A 25,882-nucleotide genomic window follows, 5' to 3' on the forward strand; every position below is an offset into this window, starting at 1 on the left:
CTCTTTCCTACCATGCACTGTCTGGGAAGGTGTTGGCCTCCTTTGGGCTCAGCCCCTTGGAAAGAAGGCCACCCCACTCTGAGAGATAATATGGAGGGAAGGTATGTAAGGCATGTCCAGGATTCATTCATTCATCTAAACCAAACAACATTAATTGAGGTCCTACTCTGTGCCAGGCACTATACTGTATGCTGGGGCTAAGATGGTGAGCAGAACAGACATAGTTCCTGCCTTATCAAAATCTTGGTCTAAGGAAGGAATGTAATAGTATCCTATCTCTGCTGAACAAATTATCACAAACTTGATGGCTTAAGACAACACAAATCTATTATCTTATAGTTCTAAAGCTGAGAAGCCTAAAATAGGTCTGCAGGGATGTGTACCTTCTGGAGGCTGTAGGTGAGAACCCATTTCCTTGTCTTTTCCAGCTTCTTGAGACCAACTGCATTCCTTGGCTCATGGTCCCTTTCCTCTATCTTCAAAGGCAGGTCAAGTCCTCACATGACATCACTTGACCTCTTCTTCTGCCTCCCTCTTCCACTTTTAAGGGCGTTTGTGATTACATTGGACTGACCCAGATAACACAGGATAATCTCCCCACCTTAATGTCAGCTGATTAGCAACCTTTGGTCCCTTTGCCTGTAACCTAACATATTCATAGATTCTAGAGATTAGGACGTGGACATATTTGGGGGGTATTATTCTGCCCACCATTAAACAAGTACATACATAGATAAAATATACTATTGCAAATTGTGATAAATGCTGTAAAGAAAACAAATCTGTGAGATTGAGAGTATTTTTTGGGGGGAGGGGGAGTAATTCGAACAGAACAAGGGGATAGTGCATGGTTTAAAGTCAGGAAAGGTGTGCATCAGGGTTGCATCATTTCACCATACTTATTCAATCTGTACGCTGAGCAAATAATCCAAGAAGATGGACTACATGAAGAACAGGGCATCAAGACAGGAAGAAGACTCATTAACAACCTGCAACATGCAGATGACACAACGTTGCTTGCTGAAAGTGAAGAGGACGTGAAGCACTTACTGATGAAGATCAAAGACCACAGCCTTCAGTATGAATTATACCTCAACATACAGAAAACAAAACTCCTCACAACTGGACAAATAACATCATGACAACCAGAGAAAAGATTGAAGTTGTCAAGTATTTCATTTTACTTGAATCTACAATCAACACCCATGGAAGCAGCAGTCAAGAAGTCAAAAGACACATTACATTGGGCAAACGTGCTGCAAAAGACCTCTTTAATGTGTTAAAAAGTAAAGATGTCACCTTGAAGACTAAGGTGCATCTGACCCAAGTGATGGTGTTTTCAATCACCTCATATGTGTGAGAAAGCTTGACAATGCATGAGGAAGACCAAGGAAGAATTGACCCTTTTGAATTATGCTGTTGGTGAAGAATATTGAATATACCATGGACTGCCAAGAGAATGAACAAATCTGTCTTGGAAGAAGTACAGCCATAATGCTCCTTAGAGGCAAGGATGGCGGGACTGCAGCTTATATACTTTGGACACGTTGTCAGGAGGGATCAGTCCCTGGAGAAGGACATCATGCTTGGTAAAGTAGAGGGTCAGCAAAAAAGAGGAAGACACTTAACGAGATGGATTGTCACAGTGGCTTCAACAATGGGTTCAAACATAACAACGATTGTGAGGATAGCGCAGGACTAGGCAGTGTTTTGTTCTGTTGTACATAGGGTCACTATGAGTCAGAAGTGACTTGATGGCACCTAACAACGACAACATTGTGATATAGATAGGATGAGCAGGGAAAGAAGTGATACTTAGGCAGAGGCCTGAAGGAAAAGAAAGGGCCAGCCATGTAAAGATAGAGGAAGAGTGTTCCAGAAAGAGTGTTCCAGGCAGAGTATACCACCTGTAAAAACCCTAAGGAAGTGAAAATAGCCCAAGTTCAGACTGGCCCCAGGGAATTGGGGGGCTTAGATAGAAACAAAAAACCTTGAAGAAGTAAATGAGGTGATAAATGAGTAAATGTGATGAGGTGAAAGGGTTTCATTACCTCCGCCTCCACCCCCAGTGCAGTCTATAAAGTCAGAGCCCTGGGAGTGATGGGAAGTAGCCCCCATAAGCCAGCAAGCAACCTCATGATTCCTGGGCTGTGCTGTACTAATCCAGCCCCCTGGAAGATTGGGGCAGCCAGAATGGGGAGTACCAAACAGCCGGTGCACTTGCAGCTCAGAGACACAGGCAGCCAGCGGGTGGATCCAGACAAAGGCCTTTGCCCAGGAAGCCAGGATGATCTCATCTCTATGGCAAGCATCATAAATCAGGAGGCCTGGAGCTGGGAAAGTTTCTGGGAAATGAGGAGAGAATGCAAGCCACAGCCATTGCCTTCAGGAGCTTTTGTTGGAGATCCGGAACCCATGTCCCAGTCTCCAGATCAGCCTCTGGACATGAGAAGCCCACATTTCTCCCAAGTCTCATATCCTGCCCTGAGACATAGTAAGTACTTGCTCCAGGTTTGCTCTCAGCAGAGAGACCCACCAGCCAGCTTCTGTACCTTTATTCCCCTCCTAAGAACCTCTCAACTTTCATTTTAAGGAAATGTTTCCAAAGCAACAGAACTGTAGCACCATTTCTCTTTTTTACTAACTTGCTTGACCCTTATTGCTCTTAAGTCTGGAGATCCAGTGGAAAGAACACTGGCCTGGGAGTCAGAAGAGCTAGGTATTTCCCTCAGCAAGTACATTTGCTTCTCTTGCTCTTAGTTTTCTCACGTATAAAATGGGGATGTGCAGCCTAGATAATGTTAAAGGTGTGACATTCTAGGATTTGATTTCTGTTTCCATCCTTTCACAAAGATATGGGAGAGGTGGGGTAAGGAGGTGATGAAGGACCATGCTTGATCTAAGATTCAATAGTTTTTCGAATTAAACACAGGGTTTTTCTCTTCTCCTTCCAAACACACTCTGATCCTCAGAATAATTGGTTGGGCCTCTTTGGACCAGTCATCTTGTAGCACACTTGTGGCTTTGTTGGTCTGAGGAAAATAGGGTCAGATCTCTTGCCCTCCAATCCCAAAGCTTGGGAAAAGCTAGGGCTGAGGAGGTTGGGGAGTAGTGTGTAAGAGGAAACTGGAGAACTGCTCCTCTTCTTCCCCTGTGGCATTAAACCTGCCAGAACCACATCCTCTGGAGCCACGGGAAGGCCAACATGATGTCACACTTGAGGTGGGGCTGCATTTTCCTTACTGAGAGGCATCCACATATGAGCTCACATCTGCATGTGCACACATGGCTAGGTCGAACACGAGCAAAGTGCCTTTGGAGTGGTGGTAGGAAGTAGGGGAAGGGCTCTTAACATATAGTTAGGTTAAGACCCTCAGGCATATTTCAGACTCTTAGAGACCCCCTACTGCAGAGAAGGCTACAGCTTTCTCCCATTTATTAAATATTAAGCAAACAAAATGTAAGGAAGTAACACGAAGGTCTGATTTTTCCCATGATTACAACTCCAAAGTCTTCTGAAAATAATCAAATACATTTCTTTTTGTTTCAAGAGTGCATTATTGAATATACTAAGAACAACAAGTGTTTATTAAAATTCTTCATATGTCAAGCCTTCTTACACTACCTAATTTAAAATTAGAGTTAAATTTTATATTACTAACAATAAAAATAACAGAGTTTGAATCTTGGATGAGATTGTCATCAAAATACAATAAATAATTTAGAATACTAAAATTTAAAAACATATAGTTAGGAATGTTAGAGGCCTACATTGCTCAAATAAAAGAATGCTAGAATGCTTTATGTTCTGAAATTGGGGGCTAAGGAATGAAAAAAAGTATTTCAGGTACGTGAGTGGTAGGAAGAGGGGGCTACTACATGTCAGGTTGACTTGGGTATACACATTAGGCCCATCAACACACATACGCTCAAATGGACACACAACAGGCAACATGGGAACATACAGACATCATACATATGGCCAAACAGAGGCACATCTGGGCCCAGGAAAACCCTGGCACTTAAATTTATACTCCAAATACTATACTATAATTACCCTTTTTCCATGTGCAAGCACTTTCTCACATCCAACCTTATATATCCACCTTACAACAATCCTGAGAGGTAGCTATTATTATTATTACTTCAGTTTTTACAGATGAAGAAACTGAGGCTTAGGGTTAATCACTTGGTTTCCCTGAAAGTATTGGAGACTAAAACCAGGTCTCCTGGTTCCAAATTTAGTGTTCTTTATACTATCTCATGCTGCTTTCTGAGTGGCACTTTCACTTTGTCATACACATACAAAAAAATCATGCAGCTATCTAGCTGTATATACATATGTGGTTATATGCATATACATAGGAATAAAGCATGTACACTTCCAGGTGCCAGCTGGAGTTTCTGGGCAGCAATGGGTACCTTAGTAATGGAGAGATGGGCCTGCTCACAGCCCTGAGTCATCTTCTGCTCCTTGTCCATTTACCCAATGCTCTTTTTAAGAGCATTGTGTTGAGAGCTTTCCGTTCTGGGCCAATGATTTCAATTGGCCCTGTTGAGATGAAGCCTTAATTCACATACTGCAACACTTAGGATATGGAGAGTGGTGGAAAGAACACATTATTGCCATGTTTCTTGTCTGCCACATCCACCAGGTGGTGAGCTCTGTGAGAGTAGAGACCTTTTCTGTATTTTTACATCTATATTCCTGGAGCCTAGTACAATGTCTGGTGCATAGTAAGCACACACAAAATATTTGCTGAATGAATTAATAGATGGATTAATAATAAAGTTAAATAGCCTGACTTCGGTTCGTTACTTGTAGTATAATCATGGCCAAGTTACTTTATTTCTTTGAGCCTGCATTCCTTATCTTTCAAATAAGAATTGATAGCTGTTCTGCTTATCGAAGTTACTCTTAGGACTGAATCAAATAATGGCTTTAAACCAAACCTGTTGCTATCGAGTCAATTACAACTGATAGTGGCCCTGTGTGTCAAAGTAGAACTGTGCTTCACAGGATTTTCCATGGCTGATTTTTCCAAAGTATATCGCTAGGCCTTTCTTCTGAGGTATCTCTGGGTGGACTTTAACCTAAACCTTTTGGTTAGCAGCTGAGCATGTTAGCCATTTGTACCACCCAGGACTCTAATGGTTTAAAAGTGGCCTCTTTTTCACTTGAGGGTTTTTAACCTATTGGTTTCGTAGACTTTTAAAGCATAGGCATCTCCTCTTTAATCTTCCAGAGTGTGGGATCATCCAACCTTTGCTTACACACCTCCAATTATGAGGACCTCAGTACTCTGAGTGACTGTCTCCAGCTTTGGACAGCTGTGACCATAAGAAACTTCTTCCTAACACTGAGCTTTCTCCCATTGATCCCACTGTAGATTTCTCCCACTGGTCCCAGCTCTGCCCCTTGGGGCCATATAGGCCCAATATGTTCCCTTTGTATCAAGCTGGCCTTCAGAAGTCTGAAGACACAAAGTCCCCTGAAATTTTCTCTTCTCAAAGTCAAACAACCTCAGATCCTTCAACTGTAGCTCATGTGTCCTGAGTTCCAGCCTCCTCCCCAGCCAGCTCACTCCCCTCTGTATACATCCCTGTGTGTTTGTGGCCCTGGTAAACTGAGGGTGCCAGAGCAGGATACAATCTTTCAAATCGGGTCTGATCAGGCAGAGGAAGGCAGAATTGTCCTCTTCCTCCTAGACACTAGATTTCTAGGCTTAAACTAACTCTCCTGACAGTTATAGCTCACTGCTAACATTAAAGGGATATGTTATCAGGTAAAGCCTCAGAGATCTTTTTACCCATGCTGCTGCTAAGCTGCATCTTTCCAATATTTTCCTCATGAGGTTGGCTATTTGGACTCAAGCAGAATCTTTACATTTTTACTACTTTTAAGTTTTACCATTATCTGGGCTTGTCAAAATCTTTTTGTATCTTGACTCTGCTGTCCAACTTATCTAAAATCTCTCTGAAATTCTTCTTCTTCTCCCTTCTTCTCTTCTACCTCCTCTTTTTCTCTTCTCCTTTATTCTCCTCCTCCTTTTTCTTTTTTTATTGTTTTATAAAATTACAGATGTAATTCATGAAGTATATACATGAAGAAGTAAAAATTTCCCTTTATCCTCCTCTCCAATCCCAGTCTCCCACACGTCTGTCATTTAGTTGTAATGTGGGGGGCTTGCATATTACTGTGATGCTGGAAGCTATGCCACTGGCATTCAAATACCATCAGGGTCACCCATGGTGGACAGGTTTCAGCTGAGCTTCCAGACCAAGACAGACTAGGAAGAAGGACCTGGTGGTCTACTTCTGAAAAAAATTAGCCAGTGAAAACCTTATGAATAGCAGTGGGACTCTGTCTGATATAGTGTCAGAAGATGAGCCCCTCAGGTTGGAAGGCACTCAAAAGGCACTGAGAAAAAGCTGCCTCCTCAAAGTAGAGTAGACCTTAAGGATGTGCATGGAATCAAGCATTTGAGACCTTCATTTGCTGATGTGGCATGACTCAAAATGAGAAGAAACAGTTGCAAACATCCATTAATAATTGGAACCTAGGATGTAAGAAGTATGAATCTAGGAAAATTGGAAATCATCAAAAATGAAATGGGACCGATAAACATCTATATCCTAGGCATTAGTGAGCTGAAATGGACTGGTATTAGCCATTTTGAATAGGACAATCATATGGTCTACTATGCCGAGAATGACAACTTGAAGAGGAATGGCGTTGTGCTCGTTGTCAAAAAGAACATTTCAAGATCTATCCTGAAGCACAGTGCTGTGAGTGATAGGATAATATCCATATACCTACATGGAAGACCAGTTAATACAACTATTATTCAAATTTACACGCCGACCACTAAGGCCAAAGATGAAGGAACTGAAGATATTTACCAACTTCTGCAGTCTGAAATTGATCGAACATGCAATCAGGATGCATTGATAATTACCAGTGATTGGAATTCAAAAGTTGGAAACAAAGAAGAGGGATCTGTAGTTGGAAAATATGGCCTTGGTGATAGAAATAATGTTGGACATCACATGATAGAATTTTGCAAGACCAATGACTTCTTCATTACAAATATTTCAACAACATAAATGGCAACTATACGGACCTTGCCAGATGAAATACCCAGGAATCAAATCGACTACACCTGTGGAAATAGACGATGGAAAAGCTAAACATCATCAGTCAGAATAAGGCCAGGAGCCGACTGCAGAACAATCAATTGCTCATATGCAAGTTCAAGTTGAAGTTGAAGAAAATTAGAACAAGTCCACGAGAGCCAAAGTATGATCTTGAATACATACCACCTGAATTTAGAGGCCCTCTCAAGAATAGATTGGACAAGTTGAACACTAATGACCAAAGACCAGACGAGTTGTGGAATGACAGCGAGTACATCATACATGAAGAAAGCAAGAGGTTGTTACAAAAACAGGAAATAAAAAAGAAAAGGCCAAAATGGATGTCAGAAGAGACTCTGAAACTTGCTCTTGAACGTCGAGTAGCTAAAGCAAATGGAAGAAATGATGAAGTAAAAGAGCTGAACAAAAGATTTCAAAGGGCAGCTCAAGAAGACAAAGTAAAGTATTATAACGACATGTGCAAAGACCTGGAGTTAGAAAACCAAAAAGAGAACACACTCGGCACTTCTTTAGCTGAAAGAACTGAAGAATAAATTCAAGCCTTGAGTTGCAACATTGAAGGGTTTTACGGGGAAAATATTAAACGTCGCAGGAAGCATCAAAAGAAGATGGAAGGAATACACAGAGTCACTATACCAAAAAGAATCGGTCAACCTTCAACCATTTCAGGAGGTAGCATATGATCAGGCACCAATGGTACTGAAGGAAGAGGTCTAAGCTTCACTGAAGGCATTGGCAAAAACAAGCCTCCAGGAATTGATGGAATACCAACTGAGATGATTCAACAGATGCAGCAGGAAGAGCGCACTCGTCTATGCCAAGAAATCTGGAAGACAGCTTCCTGGCCAACCGGCTGGAAGAGATCCATTTTTATGCCTATTTCAGAGAAAGGGGATCCAACTCAATGTGGAAATTATCAAACAATGTCATTAATATCACAGGCAAATAAAATTTTGCTAAGGATCATTCAAAAGTGACTATAGTAGTACGTTGACAGGGAACTGCCAGAAGTTCAAACCAGATTCAGAAGAGGATGTGGAGCCAGGGATATCATTGCTGATATCAAATGGATCCTGGCTGAAGGCAGAGAATACCAGAAAGATGTTTACCTGTGTTTTATTGACTTTGCAAAGACATTCAACTGTGTGAATCATAACAAATTATGGATAAAGTTGTGAATAATGTAAATTCCAGAACACTTAATTGTGCTCATGAGGAACCTGTACATAGAACAACAATCAGTCATTTGGACAGAACAAGGGGATACTGTGTGGTTTAAAGTCAAGTATGCGTTGTTTTAAACTTAGGAAAGTGTGTGTCAGGGTTGTATCCCTTCACCATAACTATTCAATCTGTATGCTGAGCAAATAATCTGAGAAGCTGGCCGATATGAAGAAGAATGGGGTATCAGGATTGGAGGAAGACTCATTAATAACTTGCAATATGCAGATGACACAACTTTGCTTGCTGAAAGTGAAGAGGACTTAAAGCACTTTCTGATGAAGATCAAAGACCGCAGCCTTCAGTAGGGATCACCTCAACATAAAGAAAACAAAGATCCTCACAACTGGACCAATAAGCAACATCATGATAAACAGAAAATACTGAAGTTGTCAAGGATTTCATTTTACTTGGACCTACAATCAACACCCATGGAAGCAGCAGTCAAGAAGTCAAAAGACACATTGCATTGGGTAAATCTGCTGCAAAAGACCTCTTTAAAAGTGTTAAAAAGCAAAGATGTCACCTTGAAGGTTAAGGTGCACCTGACCCAAGCCATAGTGTTTTCAATTGCCTCTTTTGCTTGTGGAAGCTGGACAATGAATAAGGAAGACTGAAGAAGAATTGAGGCCTTTGAATTATGGTGTTGGTGAAGAATATTAAATATACCGTGGACTGCCAAAAGAACAAACGAATCTGTCTTGGAAGAAGTACAGCCAGAATGTTCCTTATAAGCAAGGATGGAGAGACTAAAGTCGCACATACTGTGGACATGTTATCAGGAGGGATCATTCCCTGGAGAGGAACATCGTGCTTGGTAAAGTAGAGGGTCAGCGAAAAAGAGGAAGACCCTGAAGGAAATGCAATGACACAGTGGCTGCAACAATGGGCTCAAGCATAACAAAGATTGTGAGGATGGCACAGGGCTGGGGAGTGTTTTGTTCTGTTGTACACAGGGGTGCTATGAGTTGGAAGCAACTCGATGGCACCTAACAACAAGAACAACCAATTTCAGTCCCCTCACCAGAGGTGTATCAATTCACTGTGCATCTTCCCCCTTTTCTGGGAACTTACAAATATATCTGTAAACACACAGATATTTTGATTTATAAATGGGATTATGCTACTCATATTGTTCTGTGGGAAACACTGGTGGCATAGTGGTTAAGTGCTACAGCTGCTAATCAGAAGGTCAGCAGTTTTAATCCACCAGGCCCTCCTTGGAAACTCTATGGAGTAGTTCTGCTCTGTCCTATAGGGTCGCTATGAATCTGAATCGACTAGATGGCAACGGGGTTTTATTGTTCTGTGACTTGATATTAGATCAAAAGCCTCTCTTGAGTATGGCCCTTTTAGCTCAGTAACGAAGTCACTCCTGAGGTTCACCCTTCAGCCAAAGATTAAACAGGCCCATAAAACAAAAGGAGACTAAGGCGGCACACCAGCCCAGGGGCAAGGACTAGAAGGCAGGAAGTGACAGGAAAGCTGCTAATAAGGAACCCAAGTTCGAGAATAGAGAACACTGACAGGTTTTGGGGTTGGTAAGCAATGTCACAAAGCAATATGTATACTAACTGTTTAATGAGAAGCTAGTTTGTCCTTTAAACCTTCATCTCAAGTACAATTAAAAAAAAACTCTTCATGGCAGCTTATTCTTTTAGAAGGCTGAAAGCATCTCCTTGTATTGATGTACCATAGTGTATTCCCTAAGGAACTTATCTCATTATTATAGTACTGTAGTGAATGTCCTTGTAAATGCCTCTTCGTACACAGTAGAATGTTTCTGTAAGGCACATTGGGAGCAGAGCTGGCACTGTGTGTGTGTGTGTGTGTGTGTGTTCTGAGTGAAGAGAGAGAGAGAAAAGAGAAGGCTCTATTCCATTCCATTGGTCTTGTCTCCTAACAGGGGAGAACTTAAGGCAGTGTGAGGGGCAACTTGGTCCCTCTGAAAATCTGGACAGACACAAGTTTGTCAGATTGAAAATGAGAATGGCAGATCCTTTTTTTCCTGTGGCCTAGCTGAGCAACCTGTCCTGAGTGCCAAAGATATGCCTGGAAGTGTCCTGGGCTCCTTTGGGATGGAACACAAAGTATGATCCCTTTCTGGGAACAGCCATAGCCCAGCCTGGAATAAAGGAAAAAAAAAAAGTGGCAGTTGAGAAGACAGGGTGTGGAAAGGAGGCCAGATGAACATTGCAGACTGCGGGTACTACAGGAGCTGGGGGGAGGCAGAGAGCACAAGGAGAGCAGGAGAAATCAAGAGAGGACTTCATGCAGGAGTGGGGGCCCAAGAGGACCAGAGACAAGAGCAAGCACACAGTGCTGGGTGAGGTGACAGTAACCTGGATAGAAGGTCTGTGCTGAGGAGCCGTGGGATGAAGAGAAGGCTAGAAAGTTAAGTGTGCATACGTGTGCGTATGTGTGCGCGTGCGCGCATACGTTGGGGAGGTGAGTCACCTGACAATGCTGAGAACAGGTGGAGGCTGTGTTTTTGAAGATCACTGGTGACCATGCAGAGGGCACTCTGGAGGCAGGAAAACCAATGAGGAGACTGTTACAACAGTCCGGGACAAGAGACAGAGATGGCTGACCTAGGGCATTGACAGTGGAGGCAGGAGGGAGAGAAACTGTGAAGGACAGATAGACAGTAGAGATTGGTGACCAAATGGCAGGCATCAGGCAGAGGAGAGTTAAGGATGATGGCAATGTGCACACAAAGGACCACACTAACAGCAAAACCACCAACAGATACACAGCCATTGAGGAGAGCTCACGGCAAGGAAGAGGAGTGAGTTCATCCCTTGCAGAGCCTCACATACAACCTGGCACCTAACAGGCACTCCATCACTGCTAGATGCACGGGTGGGATGGACAGATGGATAGGTTCCTTCTAGGTGTATTGAGTTTGCACTATGAGCAGTTCATGGAGGGACCCTGTGCTCAAGGGGGCTGTTTTCCTTCTGGGCCCTGCATGCAGACATACTACGTGTGTAGTCACTGGTATGAGGGGGTAGGCCTAGGGACTAGCGACTTGATTGGGAGACTAGGAGACCCTCTCTGTGGGACTAATTTCACATTCCAAGAGGACATTGACTCAAACTGAATTGATATCGGCTGGCTGGGGGAAGCTCTTGAAAAGCTTTCAACTTTATTACAGGAAAAGACAGAGAAATTCTCTCCCCTCTTACTATGGTCCATTAGTATATTATTAATACTAAATATTCATGTAACCAAAAAAATCAAACCCATTGCAGTCAAGTTGATTCTGACTGATAGCAACCCTATAGGACAGGGTAAAACTGCCCCATAGGGTTTCCAAGGAGCAGCTGGTGGATTTGAACTGCTGGCCTTTGGCTTATTAGCAGCCAAGCTCTTAAACACTGCGCCACCAAGGATCCTAAGGCATTTGATATTGGCAAGATGCCTTATCATTGCTGTTTATTATTACCCACTCACTATCTCAAGCTGTCTAGTCTGACCATTAAGGCGCAGGAGTGATACAAATCGGAAAATATATTTCCTTCCTTGGGTTTGCCTGGTCACAGGTCAGAGCTGAGAAGGTCACAGGTTCAGGCTGATGGAAAGAAGGTGGACTTTGGACTCACAACACCTGGGCCCAAATCCCTGTCCCACCATCAATGAATCATGAGACTCTTGGATAAGTCACTTCACTCCTCAGTGCCTCAGTGTCCTTATTCCTACTTCCAAAGTTTCTTGTTAGGGTTAAATGAAGCTAGATATTGAAATAGCCTCCCCACTGTTTTCGGTACATTAATGTTATCTTCTTTCCTTTTACCCAAACCCTAGCTTCTGTTCTCAAGAAGTGCATAGAAGACTGAAGACGGTTAAAAGCAAGATAACTCCACTGCTGCAGTTTGTATTTTCAGCCATACTGTGCCAAGAGGCAGCCTCTTCCCTTTGGGAAGAGAGCAGTATATTCTTCTGCCTAGTCTCTTGTTTGTGTAAGGGGAACAGCTTGCCAAGTGTTTGGGCTCTGACACATGGGAAGGAAGAGATAGAAGACCTTGAAGTGTGTGACATCAAGCTGGTGTTTGTCCTCATTTCTCCCTGTCACATTTGTCTTTTCTATGAATGGAGAAGAGCAATCTTAGAGACTTAGTTAATTTCATTCCTAAGGATCAACCAAAAGCCCTGAGTGAAGCAGAAGAGATCTAAATTAGATGTAAGGAAGGACTTACCAACTGTGATGGAAATGAAAAGAGGCCCTCAGCAAGTCCTGAGTGATAGATGTACCCCTAGTCCACTTCCTTGGGGTATGTCTGCCATACTCTTACCATTCAATGGATTGGGTGGGGAATGCCTTTATCCAAAGTACCCCAGGAGTGCTTTCCATCTAGTTGCTCTCTGATATTGCTCTCCAGCACTGCATCCTCTGAAGGAGGAATGCCATTTAGAATGCAGAAGCTTCTGTATCGCAGTGAGTGCAGATCTCGGGTGGGAATGATATATGGGGAGGTGATTACAAGTCCAATATCATTTCTCTCTAGTGCTTGCATACATAGGTTGTCACATAAATCAGCCATATGCGGTTCTTTCTTGTCATTACCATGACTTTTACTCCCAGACTTACTTAGCTCCAGAATAATCCCCAAGAAATCCTTGGCCTTTCAATCTGGTTCTCATATTTGGCCATAAAGTTCAGGCCAAATCTCCTCTTTTAGCCCCTACTCTTGATCTGGATGTTCCCAGCTTCCTTGAACTCCAGCTGCAAAATGTCCCTGTACCACCCTCTGCTCATCCTGTCTCTCACCTAGCTCTACCACTTGAAAAAGACTTGCCTGCCCCTCCTTGAATTCTCTGAATTCAACTCTTCTAAAAACTCAAGTCTCCTCATACCTTATTTCCCTCTCCCAGGGAAACCAACCTTTGTGGGGATGTTTAGCCTGTTACTATCTCTTCTCTCTACAAACACTGGCATAAATCTCATCATATCTATACCCAGTTGTGGAGATTACTCTGGCCCCAGGAAGATTGAGCTACTTCTCAAACCACCTAAGATCAGAATAGTGGGTGGGAGGAAATCAGAAGTTCTGGCTGCATAGACACGGAATGGTTTACAAAGAGGCGGGAAACAAAGATGTGCTTCCCTGGCAATCTTGAACAAGGGAGCACCTCAGCTACCTTTGGTCTGCTTTGGAGGCAGGCGCATAACTGAGATGGGTCCCTCCTAGCCAGAGAGTTCCATGTCTAACCTCTAAGCAATGACCAGCTGTTTGACCATAATCACCATAACTAGCTTGTATCTGGCTCTAGCCCTTATAATTTCTTGCTTCAACTATTACAACAGCTTCTTACTGAGCTCTTTGCATCCTCTATTATCCTCTGACTCCATTCTATACACTAGTTGCTTGACCTAGTGTAAGCCCTTTCTGTTTTCTGATCTTCAGTTCCCCCAACCTGAAGGGGGCTAACCTAACCAGTTTCAGATAGTCTATGCTCTCTCCTTCCCCATTTCCCACCCATGTCCTCCCTAGGGGCTGAAATCCCACCAACCTCCCTCAGCCTTCTTTCCCCCTACTTGCTTCCCTAGCTCCTTCACCCTCTGACCTGTTCCTCCCAGCCCAAACTTCTGTGGTCCCCTTTCCCTTTAAACAGTGTACTTAGCTTCCTGACACTCCCTAACTAGCTCCTGTGTATGTGTGGGGGCAGTTGACATGGGAGGTGAGAAATGACACACAGAGGGTTTCTACCTTCCAGACTGGATAAAGGAAGTTGGAATCTCCAACTTCCCCTTCCCCTTTAGGCATTCAACCTAGCTAGTGTCAAGCCCCTGTGGGTTCTAAGTGAACATGAATAAGGGAATCAGTGAGTTCTTTGAACTTCTAGGAAGAAAGAACCATGGTGGTGTCAAGGAATGTGATTGGCTGCCACTGCTACCCCTGCTGCTGAGGCTTTCCAGGGAGTGCTGCTCTTCCTCTGGACAAACTGCTCAGCTCAATAAGGCCTCTTGGGTGGAGTGCTTTGTTTGCCATAACCCGTTGCCTTGGAGTTGACTCTCACTCATAGCAACCCAATAGGACAGAGTAGAACTGCCCCATAGGTTTTCCAAGGAGCAGCTGGTGGATTCGAACTGCAGGCCTTTTGGTTAACAGCTGAGCTCTTAACCACTCCACCACCAGGGCTCCTTGCCTGCCCTAGGACATATCAATGAAAGAAACCGAGGCACATTAACTCATGGACACTTTTGAGCTTGGGTGAGGGGGAGGAAAATAGGACTGCTGGTTCCTGAGTACAAATACAAGGCCAGCCCATATGCAGCCCTGCTAGGCTCATCTATGTTCTAGAGTGTCTACTTCCTCTCTCACCCTTTTAAAACGTCAGGATGGGAAAGGATCTTGGAAGCCTAGGAGTCCAGCCGTTTATTATTACAGAAGGGGAATCTCAAGTTGAGAGGGGAAGGAACTTGCCCAAGTCCATTCAGTGGTCAAAGAGTGAGTTAATGGCAGAACCACAACAAGAAATCAGGTATTCTGACACACCCTCCCCACTCAAATATCTTTTCCACTGTCCGAAGCTGGCTCCCTTCACTATCCCTCAAGTGTCCTAACTCACAAAGAATACTGAGACCATGCTTCCATAAGGTTGCCATGGATAGGAGAAAAAGGGACTATGACCAATCACTTTCAAACCACAACTCAGAATTAAACAGATAATTGCTACAGCCTAGAACACTGCCACCCTGAGATTCTGTGACCTTGACAAGAAGTAGAAAGAAAGCTGGCAGTCACACCCCAAGGGCGTGGACTAGGGGTGCATCTAACTTGGGGAATTATAGCCTCATCAGAAAGTGAATGTGTTTGTACCGGGGAGGGGCTGAAGGATCCACACAGATTTGAGGCAAGTGAGAACTGGGATTTGGTGGAAGGAAAGTGAGTAGAGGATATGGAGGAGCCTAATTCTGATGAAAATGAGGACTGAGCAAGGGTAGGGAGGAAATATGGTGGAAGAAGGGATATAGAGTCCTACAGAAGAAATGGACGAAGGGTTGAAGGAGCTGGGGCTGTTTAGCCAAGAGAAGTTTCAGGGGGGCCTGGGATCCATCTTCAGACCTCTGAGGAGTTGTTACTTACCCTAGGAGCTCCTTGGAAACCCTGTGGGGCAGTTCTACTCTGTCCTACAAGGTCGCTATGTGTTGGAATCGACTCCTAGGCAACAGGTTTGGTTTTTGGTTTTTTTTCCTTAGGGAACAGCACGGGGGGGGGGGTGGGTATGTACTCAGGGAGCAAGAGCTGAGATCCACTGGTGGCAGCCACATAGAAAAGGAGCTCATATACACAAAAGGAAGAACTTTCCAAGAGGGCTGTCTTAAGAGGGAACAGGCTATCTTGAGTTCCTCATCAGTGGAAAGTTGCGGCCAGGAACAGCAGAAGCATCTGCCAGGGCACAGCCCAGGGTCCTGCCCTGCGTGGGGGTGGGGCTAGTTGGCCCTGACGCAAAGGGCTAGGGGCTGTAAGCGGGGGTGGGGAAGGAGCGGGGATGAGAGCTCCCTTTGGGCTGCTCGGGCCTAGCCCGGCCTCCCACGTGGCCAGTGTGGCATTGCTGGGCAGGGCTGGGTTGGGTGGGGCGAGGCCAGCGGCTCGCGGGGAGGCGGGCGCAAGGGCGGGGAGCGGCGCGGAAGCCCGGCCACATAAAGGAGCTGGCGGCGCGACGGGGGCGGCTCTTTCCTGGGTGGGGTTTGTGAAGTCGTGGCCCGTTAGCAGGAAGCCGAGCAATCGCCCTGACGCTAGAGAGGGACCCAGTCCGAGCGCTTGGCCCCCGAGCCTGAGCAGTGTGTATTGCGTGCCCAGCGCTGCCCGACAGCTCCCAGCCAAACTTCGCCAACTCCGCCGCTTTATCCACCACCATGCCCAGGACGGTGAGTGCCAGGGGTGGGTGCTTCCGGCCCCGGGGGCTCTAGCCGGCCCCCGTGGTCCCTTGCTGATGACCAGTAGCTTGGCTAGTCACCCGCCCACCTGAAATGCTGGGACCTAAGCCAAGGCCCAGGGTGGGGAGGAGGCGGGAATGGGGTCCTTGTCTGGTGTGCCCTGTGGGTGAGAGGGTCCCTTGGGCTAGAAGTGTGGGCAGGATGGGGCCGGCCTCTTTCTCAGGTTCCAAGTCTCTGCGTTGGTGATGCAGCAGTGGGGAAGACTTCGTTGGGGGCCCGGGGTCTCCCTTTGCCCAAGATGGGCTGTGAAGACAGGAGAGGACTCTGGTATGGAAGGGAACACTTCTCTCAGCTCAGGAATTGGCGCCTTTCTGGGGCAAGGCTGCTATTGTCCTAGAGGAGCCATGGGAATAGAGGAGGGAAAAGGGAGGGAACTGCTCAGGGCAGGTCCTGCACCCTCTCTCACCTTTCCCACAGCCTCCCTAGGCAGCTCCAGATGTTTCCCACCAGGAGAGGAGGAAAGAGTTGTGGAGGAATTCATAGCGGTTGCTCTCTTTTACCCAAAAGCACCAACACTTCACTAGGAAAAAATTTTCTTTTTGTTTTTGCTCTCTTTTACCCAAAAGCACCAACACTTCACTAGGAACCAGTCTGAGGAGAGAACTGCCCCACCTTCTGGGGGAGAAGACTAGTTTCTCCCTTCTCCCCACCAGCCAAATCCTTGTCTTCCTATTACTTAATGCCCCCTTCTCCTCTCCTATCCCCTCAGGACCATCCTGTGAGTGCCTTCTAGACATTCTGTGAGGTGTGAGTTCTCTCTTGTAGGACCACACCTTTTTAGAGTAGTGGTTGCCTCTGGGATCTGTCTCCACCCCACAGGCTGTTAGGTGAAGAGCAGAAGCCTTCTGGGAGTAAGGCCTAGTGGGGCCCGGATGCCCAGGAGGAGGGGGTGGGGAGGGGTATGCCTGACTAATGAGCCCTGCTTGCTTTTGTGCAAGTCACGCCAAATGGCTGCTGGGGCCTTTCCCTTGCTCGGGCAGGCCTGGTTTGAGTCCCTTAGTCCAAGCAGCTTGTTAGGTTATGCAGAGAGCTCCTGATCCCCCTCCCTAGGACTGCCAAAGCCTTGTAGAGTGGAAATAGTGGCTAGTAGCCTTAAGAAGGGCTAAGGGCCCCTGAGATGAGAAAAGTTGAGTGTGGGGCCTAGTTCTCTGGGTGTATGCTGAGCTTCAGTTGCCACGTCGCTGTGTTCCAGTCTCACTGCCAAGTCTTTCTTGGCTTTCCAGAACCCTGCCTTTCAGAAACATCAAGTTTTCAGCACGTATAGGTTTTCACCATCTCTCTCTTTTAAATTGCTGTTGGTTTTACCACTTGAGGCTTTCCCACACTGTCTTCCCAACACCCTTCCTGCAACAAGTGAGAGAGAGTGGTTTTAGAGGGGTTGGTGTAACACTGTCTTTGCCAACACAGAGGATTATAAAGATTCTTCCAGGAGCCTCTCTTTAGTCTTACCTCTCTGTGGTTGACTCCTTGAATCCTCTTAAGGTGTGGCTTTGACTGAACAGTTGGGTGGATCTCTGGGAATAGTCAGCCCCATGACTTCTCTTCCCTAGTGACGTCTTTCGTCCTTAATTCTGAGATATGCCACCCTTAAACAGAACTTGATGGGCCTGGAAGTTGCTTCAAAGTTGCCTTAACCATCCCATCTTAGTCAAAAGTGGCAAAGAATACAACATGGTGATTCTTCTCATGGGTATGAAGAGATACTGGAGTATGGGGTCACTCCCAGGGTATTGAAGATGCCTGAATACTAAAGGTATTTTTTATGCAGACTAACTGAAACTTGAATCATATTGAAGGAGAGGGCTGAATTTTGATACTGGAAGCACAAGAATTTTCCATGCTGTTTGGTTCAAAGAATGGTCAACTTTTAGGAGAAACAACTCCTAAACATGCCTGTTAAGACCATAAATTTTAATCTGAAAGGAACCTGAGAGACTATTTATCAACCCCCTACGCTGACCCACTGATTGGGTTCTTGAAGTCTGAGTCCTCTCTCATGCCCAAAGCAAATTGTCCCCTGTTTTCAGGCCTTTATGGTCCTCAGATTAAAGGAAGTTGGTAATTTGGGCAAAGTGACCAAAGTTAGAATTTCTGTGGTCTCCTGGTAAAGTTGGGAGTGTCACAAGGTGTCTTCTGTTACTTTTCTCATTCCTCATCCCAATGCTGGAATGTCCAGGGGCACACCCTAGTCCAATGCATACCAGCTAGTAACTTTAATGAAAGGGGAAAAATTCCCTATTCTCCACCTCTTCTTCAGTGGTGTGTTTTAGGCTATTTCTGGATTATGACAGATAGGGAAGGGTAGTGGAAAATCAAACTCATTCATTCATATGAATGATGTCTACAGACTATCCAGGGTTGGTTTCACTTTTACGGCCAATTGTCTCTCCTAGTCTGCCCAAACCAAACAAAACAAACCTGTGGCCGTCGAGTCAATTGCGACTTGTAGTGACCCTATATAGGACAGAGTAGAACTAACTGCCCCACAGGGTTGCCAAGGAACCCAGCTGGTGGATTCCAACTGCTGACCTTTTGGTTAATGGCTGAGCTCTTTAACCACTGTGCTACCAGGGCTCCTCTAATCTGCCCAGCCTTTCTTAAATCTGTTAAAACATCCTCTCCCCTGACCCACTCATTTGTGGACTCTGCTTCTGGATGCCAGTTTCCTCAGTCTGCTTTAGTAGCTGGAATGGAGGAGCTTATTAATTGCCATCTGTACTTTATAGTGATGATTAGACAGTTCTAGAAAAGGTCTTACCCCCTTCCTACCCTCTGTAATTTTTTTAAGCTCACAAAGGTTTTGGGGCTGTCCTGGATTCCCTAAAAAGAGATTGTTTTGAAATTTTGAGATGTTCTTGAGTTTTTGGTTTCCCTCTTTAGGATTTATGAAATGTCAGAGTTGAAAGGGCTCTTTACAACTATCAAGTCCAAAACTCTCTCATTTTATAATGGAGAAACTGAGACCCACAGATAGTAAGGGACTGACCTAGAGCCACATAGAAAGTTAGTGTCAAAGTTAGGACTTGAATCCAGATCTTAATAAGAGAGTCAATCTCAGTAAAACCTCTTCAGTTTGCTGGGTTTTCAGCCCTAGCTTAACAAATCAGGGGAAAGGTGTTCAAGTGGTCATTTTCTAGGACTGTTCATGTGAGCAAACATAGAGCCCAGCTCCTTGAAGTATTTGAAGGCTTCTGAGTCTGCATTCAGCTAAAGTTTAACAGGGGCTGTGTGGACTGTTTATTGTGCTGCCATTCCTAGCATTGCTTGAGCCACTCGAATGGCACTGAAGTGGCACTTGGTGAATAGGAGGTAGACTCTCATACTGTTAACCCTTGAACCAGTTCTGCCTGCAGCCTTCAGGGGTGGGGTGAGAGATCAGGAATGGAAGTTGTGTGTGAGAGAAACTTTTTGGATCCTGCATCTCCACTTCTTTGGATCCATAGCCTACTTGACCCTTTGTGAAAGCACAGATGACAGACAAAATGCAGGAACCATCTTGGAGATTTTCTTTAGGCTTCTCCTTGAACATATCTCTAAGCAGACAGGAGCTGGTGGAGCAGGAGGGCCTATGGGACACTCGAAGACACCAACTAATCTATACTCTCTCTTGTTAGGCTTAGAGAGGAGAAGGTTGTTCGGTGAGTCCGTGACAGAGGTTGACCCCTGTTCTGCTAACTTTCCATTATTCTCTAGGTGCCTGTAACAGTAGCTTGTTTTAACAGTGTTATTCTTACTTCTCCCTGGCCTCATCCTCTTGGGAGATTGCTTTACTGAGTGGTGGAGCTGGAAAGAATATTAGAGGTCATCTGGTCTATCCCCCTTCCTCCAAATCTAATTCTTTCTGGATGAGATGAGATGACGGCTATAATTATTTTGAACTCTGTTCTGATAGTGTTGCTTGGTGATATTCTGTCTAGGTTCCTTTGTATCTCCCTGAGAGTCCCTCTGCTCACTGGAATTTCTGGACTCAGGGTCCCCAGAGGGGAGAGGACCTAGCTACCAACACCACCAGGGTTTGGCCTATCATGACCACAGTTGCTGAAAGTTGGTGTCATTACAGGTTGAGAACAGTCTGTTTCTGATCTTTCAAAGACAGAACTGAATTTATCATGTGCTTCTCTTCCAACCTACAGTCTTCTGTCCCCACTGCCCCACCCTACTCTTCCACCTCAGAAAAACAGACAGAAAAAAAAAGTACAAAGGTGGTCTCCTTTTGGGCAGTCTATTGGTCAAGTGAAGGGAGTGGTCTTGTCATGACTGACTAGTTTCGCTGTTCATCCTTCCTTCCATTTCATGCTTGATAGAGCTGAAAAACTTCAATCCAAGTTCTAATTTGTGATACAGGAGCTATCACTTGGAGGGTTAGCTCAGGACTCCATTAATTTGAAAGATGGATGTTGGGAAATGGAAAGTAAACTGAACTGAGAATATATCTTCTCTTTCCATCTAACCCTTCCATGTATGAATTATTTTCCACTTGTGATTTTCTTTTGATTTTTTGTTTTTTCATGAATGGAATGCATGCTGAATCATCGAGTGTGTCTGAATTTTTGGTAGGTAATGTGGATTTTGAATAATATTATGTGGAAACACACATGTTCCCCTGCACTATGGGGGTAGGTTATGTGTGATTATGTGGGACACATATGTCCCTCTAGTCTCCGGGGGTAGGATGGTGGTATGAGAAATACAATTTCCAGATAACACACAGGAACCTGGAAATATACTTACAAGGCTTATCTCACTGTAAAACAGCCAAAAGAGGCAAAAGTTTTGCACAGTCACACCTCCAGGATGCACCTCCTAATACAATACCCTGTAAAAACAGTAATTTGCAGTACACACACGTTTCTTCTGTTTCAAACAGTTAATACACGTCCCTGCCTGGTGGCAGCACACACTGAAAGTGGGAAAGCAACTTCCCAAGAAATCTGAGAGGCAGAAAATATAGATGAGAAAACTGTCCCATTACTCACGAAAGGGATAAGAAGATCATCTTTTTTGTCCTCAGGAAAGTTTTCCAAATGAAGTGAGCCTTTAGGCAAGTCCTTTCTTCAGGACTGAACTGATGATAGAGCTGGGACTAAAATCCAAGTTGTCTGGCCTCAGTGTAGGGGAAGAACTGAATGCCTGCCTTCTAAATGACACTCATTGACGAGGACTCTGTGTTTTCTCCCTCTATGCCGGGGTGACTTGACCATGGTGTAATTATGGGCATGGGAAGAGCAAGTGTGTAGAGCTGACCTCACAGGCTGCCTTATATGGAGATGGTTCAGGTTCTGATCATGCTGTGGGGGCTCTTTGTGGCACTTCCCAGGAAGGTGAGTGTTCTGCTTTGGCTGTGAAGGGTGGTGGGAGGCAGATGTGTGTGCTGAAGGGAGGTGGGGAAAGGTGACTAGCCACATTTTCCTGCTTGAGAGCAGGCCTCACTGCCTTAATATGCTTTATGGAAGAGAGTAAATTTTTCTCCTTATACTAGCCAGAGGGGTCAGGAATCTTGTTTGGGTTTGCATAAAGTTGGTAATAGCATTGAAAGTAGAACTAGGCTTTCCTAGTTTCCAAGTTAGTGCTCTCCCACTGGGCATGACTGCCTTGGAAGAATGACTCTTTACCCAGGTGACGCAGATTTCCAGAGAATTGGCTCTGTGTTGATTACGTTAACAAAATGGCTGCAATGGAGTTCCCCTAAATAGCTTCTGGTGTAGCAGGTTTCAGTGAGTCAATGACTCAGTTCTTCTGGGGCCTCAGAATGACTGTTTTCTCTTCCTGCCCCTCCACCCAAATTCCCCGCTTTCTTGTTGTCCTTTTTAATTTTGAGCTCTGACCTTGTATTCTGGTTCAGTGCTCCAGCTTGACCTGCTCTTTGAGTTAGGAGAACATTATGGTACTTGTCTTTCCAATTTGGTGATAACATTTGCTGCTGTAAGCAGCTATTTGAATACAGACTGGTGTCTCCTGGCTTCAGCCCTCACCACTCACCTCTAGGTGCTTGTAGGCCAAGCCTGCAGCAGGTAAAAAATGAAAACAAAATTCATTGCCATGGTGTCAATTCTGATTCATGGCGACCTCATGTTTTACAGAGTAGAAGCGAGCTCCATAAGGTTTTCTTGGCTGTTAATTTTTATGGAAACAGATCGTCAGGCCTTTCTTCTGTGGAGCTGCTGGGTGGGTTTGAACTGCCAACCTTTCAGTTAGTACTGCCAACTCTTTAAGCGCAAACTGCTTGTGCCACCCAGGGACCTTTTCTTGGGATGTGGTTAGGCCTTCATAGAAAGATAGTATAGACTAGTGGTGACTGTGGAACCAGACTGCCTATGTTGAAATCCCAGCTCTGCGACCAACTAATTGTGTGGCCTTGGGCAATTTACTTAATTTCTGTGCTGCATTTTCCTCAGCTGTAAAGTGGGATAATAATAGTACCTATCTCATAGGGTTGTTGTGAGGATTAAATGAGGCAATGCACGTAAAGTGATTTTTTTTTAATCTCATAGGGTTGTTGTGAGGATTAAATGAGGCAATGCACGTAAAGTGATTAGAACTGTGCCTAGCATTTAATATGTGCTATTTTTTTTATAATAAGTTAGTTGTTGTAATTATCTATTGAACTACTGTATGCCCAACCCTGTGCTGGGTGGGAGGGTAAGAAGGAAGGTAAGCAGTTATATTCTCACTATTTGTTGAGTGGTTACTATTTACTGTAAGGTATATAAATAAATGAATGAAGGATATAATTGCTACCTTCAAAGACCTCCTATTTATTTGGAGATTTAGGACTGCCTCACTTAACAGTTTAAGAAAAAGATATGTTTCAGATGCCATTTTATATAGGTTTTGAGAGAAAAGGGGTTTAATGGGATGTGAACAGAGCCTTGAAGGATGGGTACACTTGGAACAGTGAACATTTTAGGTGAGAGAGTGATGTCGTTGGTATGTAGGCATAAACCAAGTAGCTTTCTTGAAAGTGAACTTGTCTAAAATGAGGGAAGGCTTGAGGTGCTGACCGTTTCAAGGAAGCCACAGAAAAGTACATGTGAACACTGATCAAGTTGTTTTTTCTGGGGATAGTTGGAGCCAATAGTGCTTTCATATTTAGCACAAACTTCTGAAGGGATCTGTGGAGTTGACTACCTTGGGCTTCCCAGAATTGGGTGAATTAACTAAAAACTGCTACTATCTTTGTTTTCCAAGTAGGTATGTGAGAGGCTACTTCCTTCATGTTTCCATGTGAACTAAACCAAGGAACAGAGCTTGATTGATGATGACTCTCTTTAGCACAGCAGCCTAAAAATAGCTTTTAGTTCTCCTAATGGCTTTGGTATGAGATCAATTTGTCTTAAAAAAAGTTTTTTTTTTATGGCATTGGGGTTTTTTTATGTGGGAAAGGGTAGGTGTGAGAGGAGGGTTTCTTCATGTGTGGTTGTGATGGGTTGAAGAGTGTGGAATTTTCTTGCTGGGGTTCAGCTCAGCATCTGGACTTTGAACTTGGGGAAGGGGCCTCTTGGGTGACTTTCAAAGCATAGCCCTTTGGCTGTGCCCAATGACAGACACCAGATTTGACGTTCCTTTCAGTGGGCTTGTAGCATAAAGTAAGTGTTGATATAGCTCCTAGGCCACTGGCATAGTTAATGGTTCTGTGCTTGTGCAGCAGTACTGTTTTGCCAGGCAGCCTCTGTGATTGGTGACTTCGAAGGTTGAAGTTTCTTCCCATCCCTGGTGACCCTTCTACCTTGTGAGAATTTGCTATTAGGTACTTTGTGTGACCAGGATGTTGACCAAGGCCTAATGAGAGTAGAGTTGAGACGTGGGCATTCTGTTATACAAAACAAAATATAATCCTGAGAAATCCTTTCCTGGGTGTATATTTGGGAGATGACAGGAGCCAGGGCCTACAAAAGGGGCTCAAGGCATACCTATCAGGCTTTGTCAGCATTCCCTTTCTACTCTTTAGTCCTGGCCTCCCTTAGGTACCTGGGTAGGATCAAATCTTGTTTTTCTTGAGTTGAAGACCCCTTCTTGGCAAAACCCCTTCCCCAAGTTTTCCACTTCTGTTAGCTACTGAGCCATGGTGGAGCTAGCATATGCTTTTCAGGTACTTCCACCGTTTTGCTTCAGGGCTACACTGTACCTTTGGTACTTGAAGAGCTTCCTGATCTTACTGTCTTGGTGTAATCTGTGCTTTCCCCCACCCCTACCCCTGGGTACTTTTTCAGAAATCTCAGTCTAGAGGTAGACAAAGTACAGCAAGAGGCACTTGTTGTAATGGGTAACTGGGCTTGACTAATCTGTAGTATGGAGTTAGAGGGTAGAGGTCAAGGTAACAAACAGTTTGGGTGTCTTTAGTTAAGTAGCACAAATTTTGCTAACTTCAAGGGTTTTAAGTGAGTTAAACTCCTCTCCAAACATCCTTGCAGATACTCCTAGCAGACTGATTAAACAAACAAAAAAAAAAACAAGCGTCTTGCATTTGAGCTGATTCTGACTCAAGGCAACCCTATGTGTGATTGACTAAAACCAAACCAAACCAGACTTATTGCCATCGAGTCGATTCTGACTCATAGCAACACTATAGGACAGAGTAGAACTGCCCCATAGGGTTTCCAAGGAGCACCTGGTGGATTTGAACTGCTGACCTTTTGGTTAGTAGCCAAACTCTTAACCACTAAGCCACCAGGGTTTCTGTGTGATTGACTAGCCTGAGAACAAAAGTTGCTTAAGCTCTTTGCCTTTGAATTTTCTTTTCTCTAATGTGAAAATATCAACAATGTCAGAAATACATAAACGGAGTAGAGGAAAGACCCCTTCCCCAAGTTCTCCACTTGCCTTGGTAACTGAGCCATGGTAAGCTAGCATGTGCTTTGCAGGTACTTCTACCATTTTGCTTTAGGGCTGCACTGTACCTCTCTGCTTTGGGTACTTGAAGAGCTTCCCCAGCAGAGCCTGAGGTGGGCCTGGGGAAAAATCTAGCTTGGTTACCTTTCTCCTATGGCTGGAGTTTGCCTCCTGTCCTTAAGCCAGTTGCCGGAGGAAACCGATGACTAAAGACTTCCTCCCTATGACGTCAGCTTCTGGAACCTTTCCTGATGATTCCCTACCAGTCAAGTCTGCCTTATTTGGCTATTTTCTCCCCCATCAACTATCCCCTCCCCCCAAATGACTGCCCTGCTCTCCTTTGGTACAGGGAAGTCCTTCCTTAGGTTTATACAAACTTTTCTTCTTGTTTAGGGCTTGTTTAGAGTTGGAGGTGAGGCCCTTTGATGGGAGAAGGAGTAGGGGAAGAGAAAAGAAGATGGCAGAGCTCTGGAATGACTGTGATTTCTTCACCCTGCTTTCTTATCTCTCTTTGCTCTCTTGCCACTGCCTGGTCGCCCCCTTATAGCCTCTTACCTAGATCTCTGACAGCCTGGGAATTGTCTTGCTTGGCCTGAAAAGGCTTGGAGTGTGAGGGTAGGGGTGGGGCTGGGCTCTTAGCATCTGAAACTATTCCTTTGGAGTAGGTAAAGCTTTCCAGTTGATAAGTCCAGCTCTTTGTGTGTGCCTATTGTATGCCCAGCCTTCTCA

The 25,882-nt window shown here is 44.7% G+C and overlaps 1 protein-coding gene across 1 annotated transcript in view; it reads left to right on the top strand.

Annotated features, from left to right (window-relative positions):
* Window positions 1-16,035: 16,035 nt before the first annotated feature.
* The window catches only part of MSN (moesin), a 72,680-nt gene continuing 62,833 nt past the window's right edge, over window positions 16,036-25,882 (top strand). Inside the window, exon 1 of the mRNA XM_049872983.1 lies at window positions 16,036-16,255. Within this exon, the coding sequence (XP_049728940.1) occupies window positions 16,244-16,255 (12 nt within the window). The 5' untranslated portion in view covers window positions 16,036-16,243. The remainder of the gene's footprint in view (window positions 16,256-25,882) is intronic.

The sequence above is a fragment of the Elephas maximus genome, chromosome X (genome assembly GCF_024166365.1).
Source record: "Elephas maximus indicus isolate mEleMax1 chromosome X, mEleMax1 primary haplotype, whole genome shotgun sequence".
NCBI classification, from domain to species: Eukaryota; Metazoa; Chordata; class Mammalia; order Proboscidea; family Elephantidae; genus Elephas; species Elephas maximus.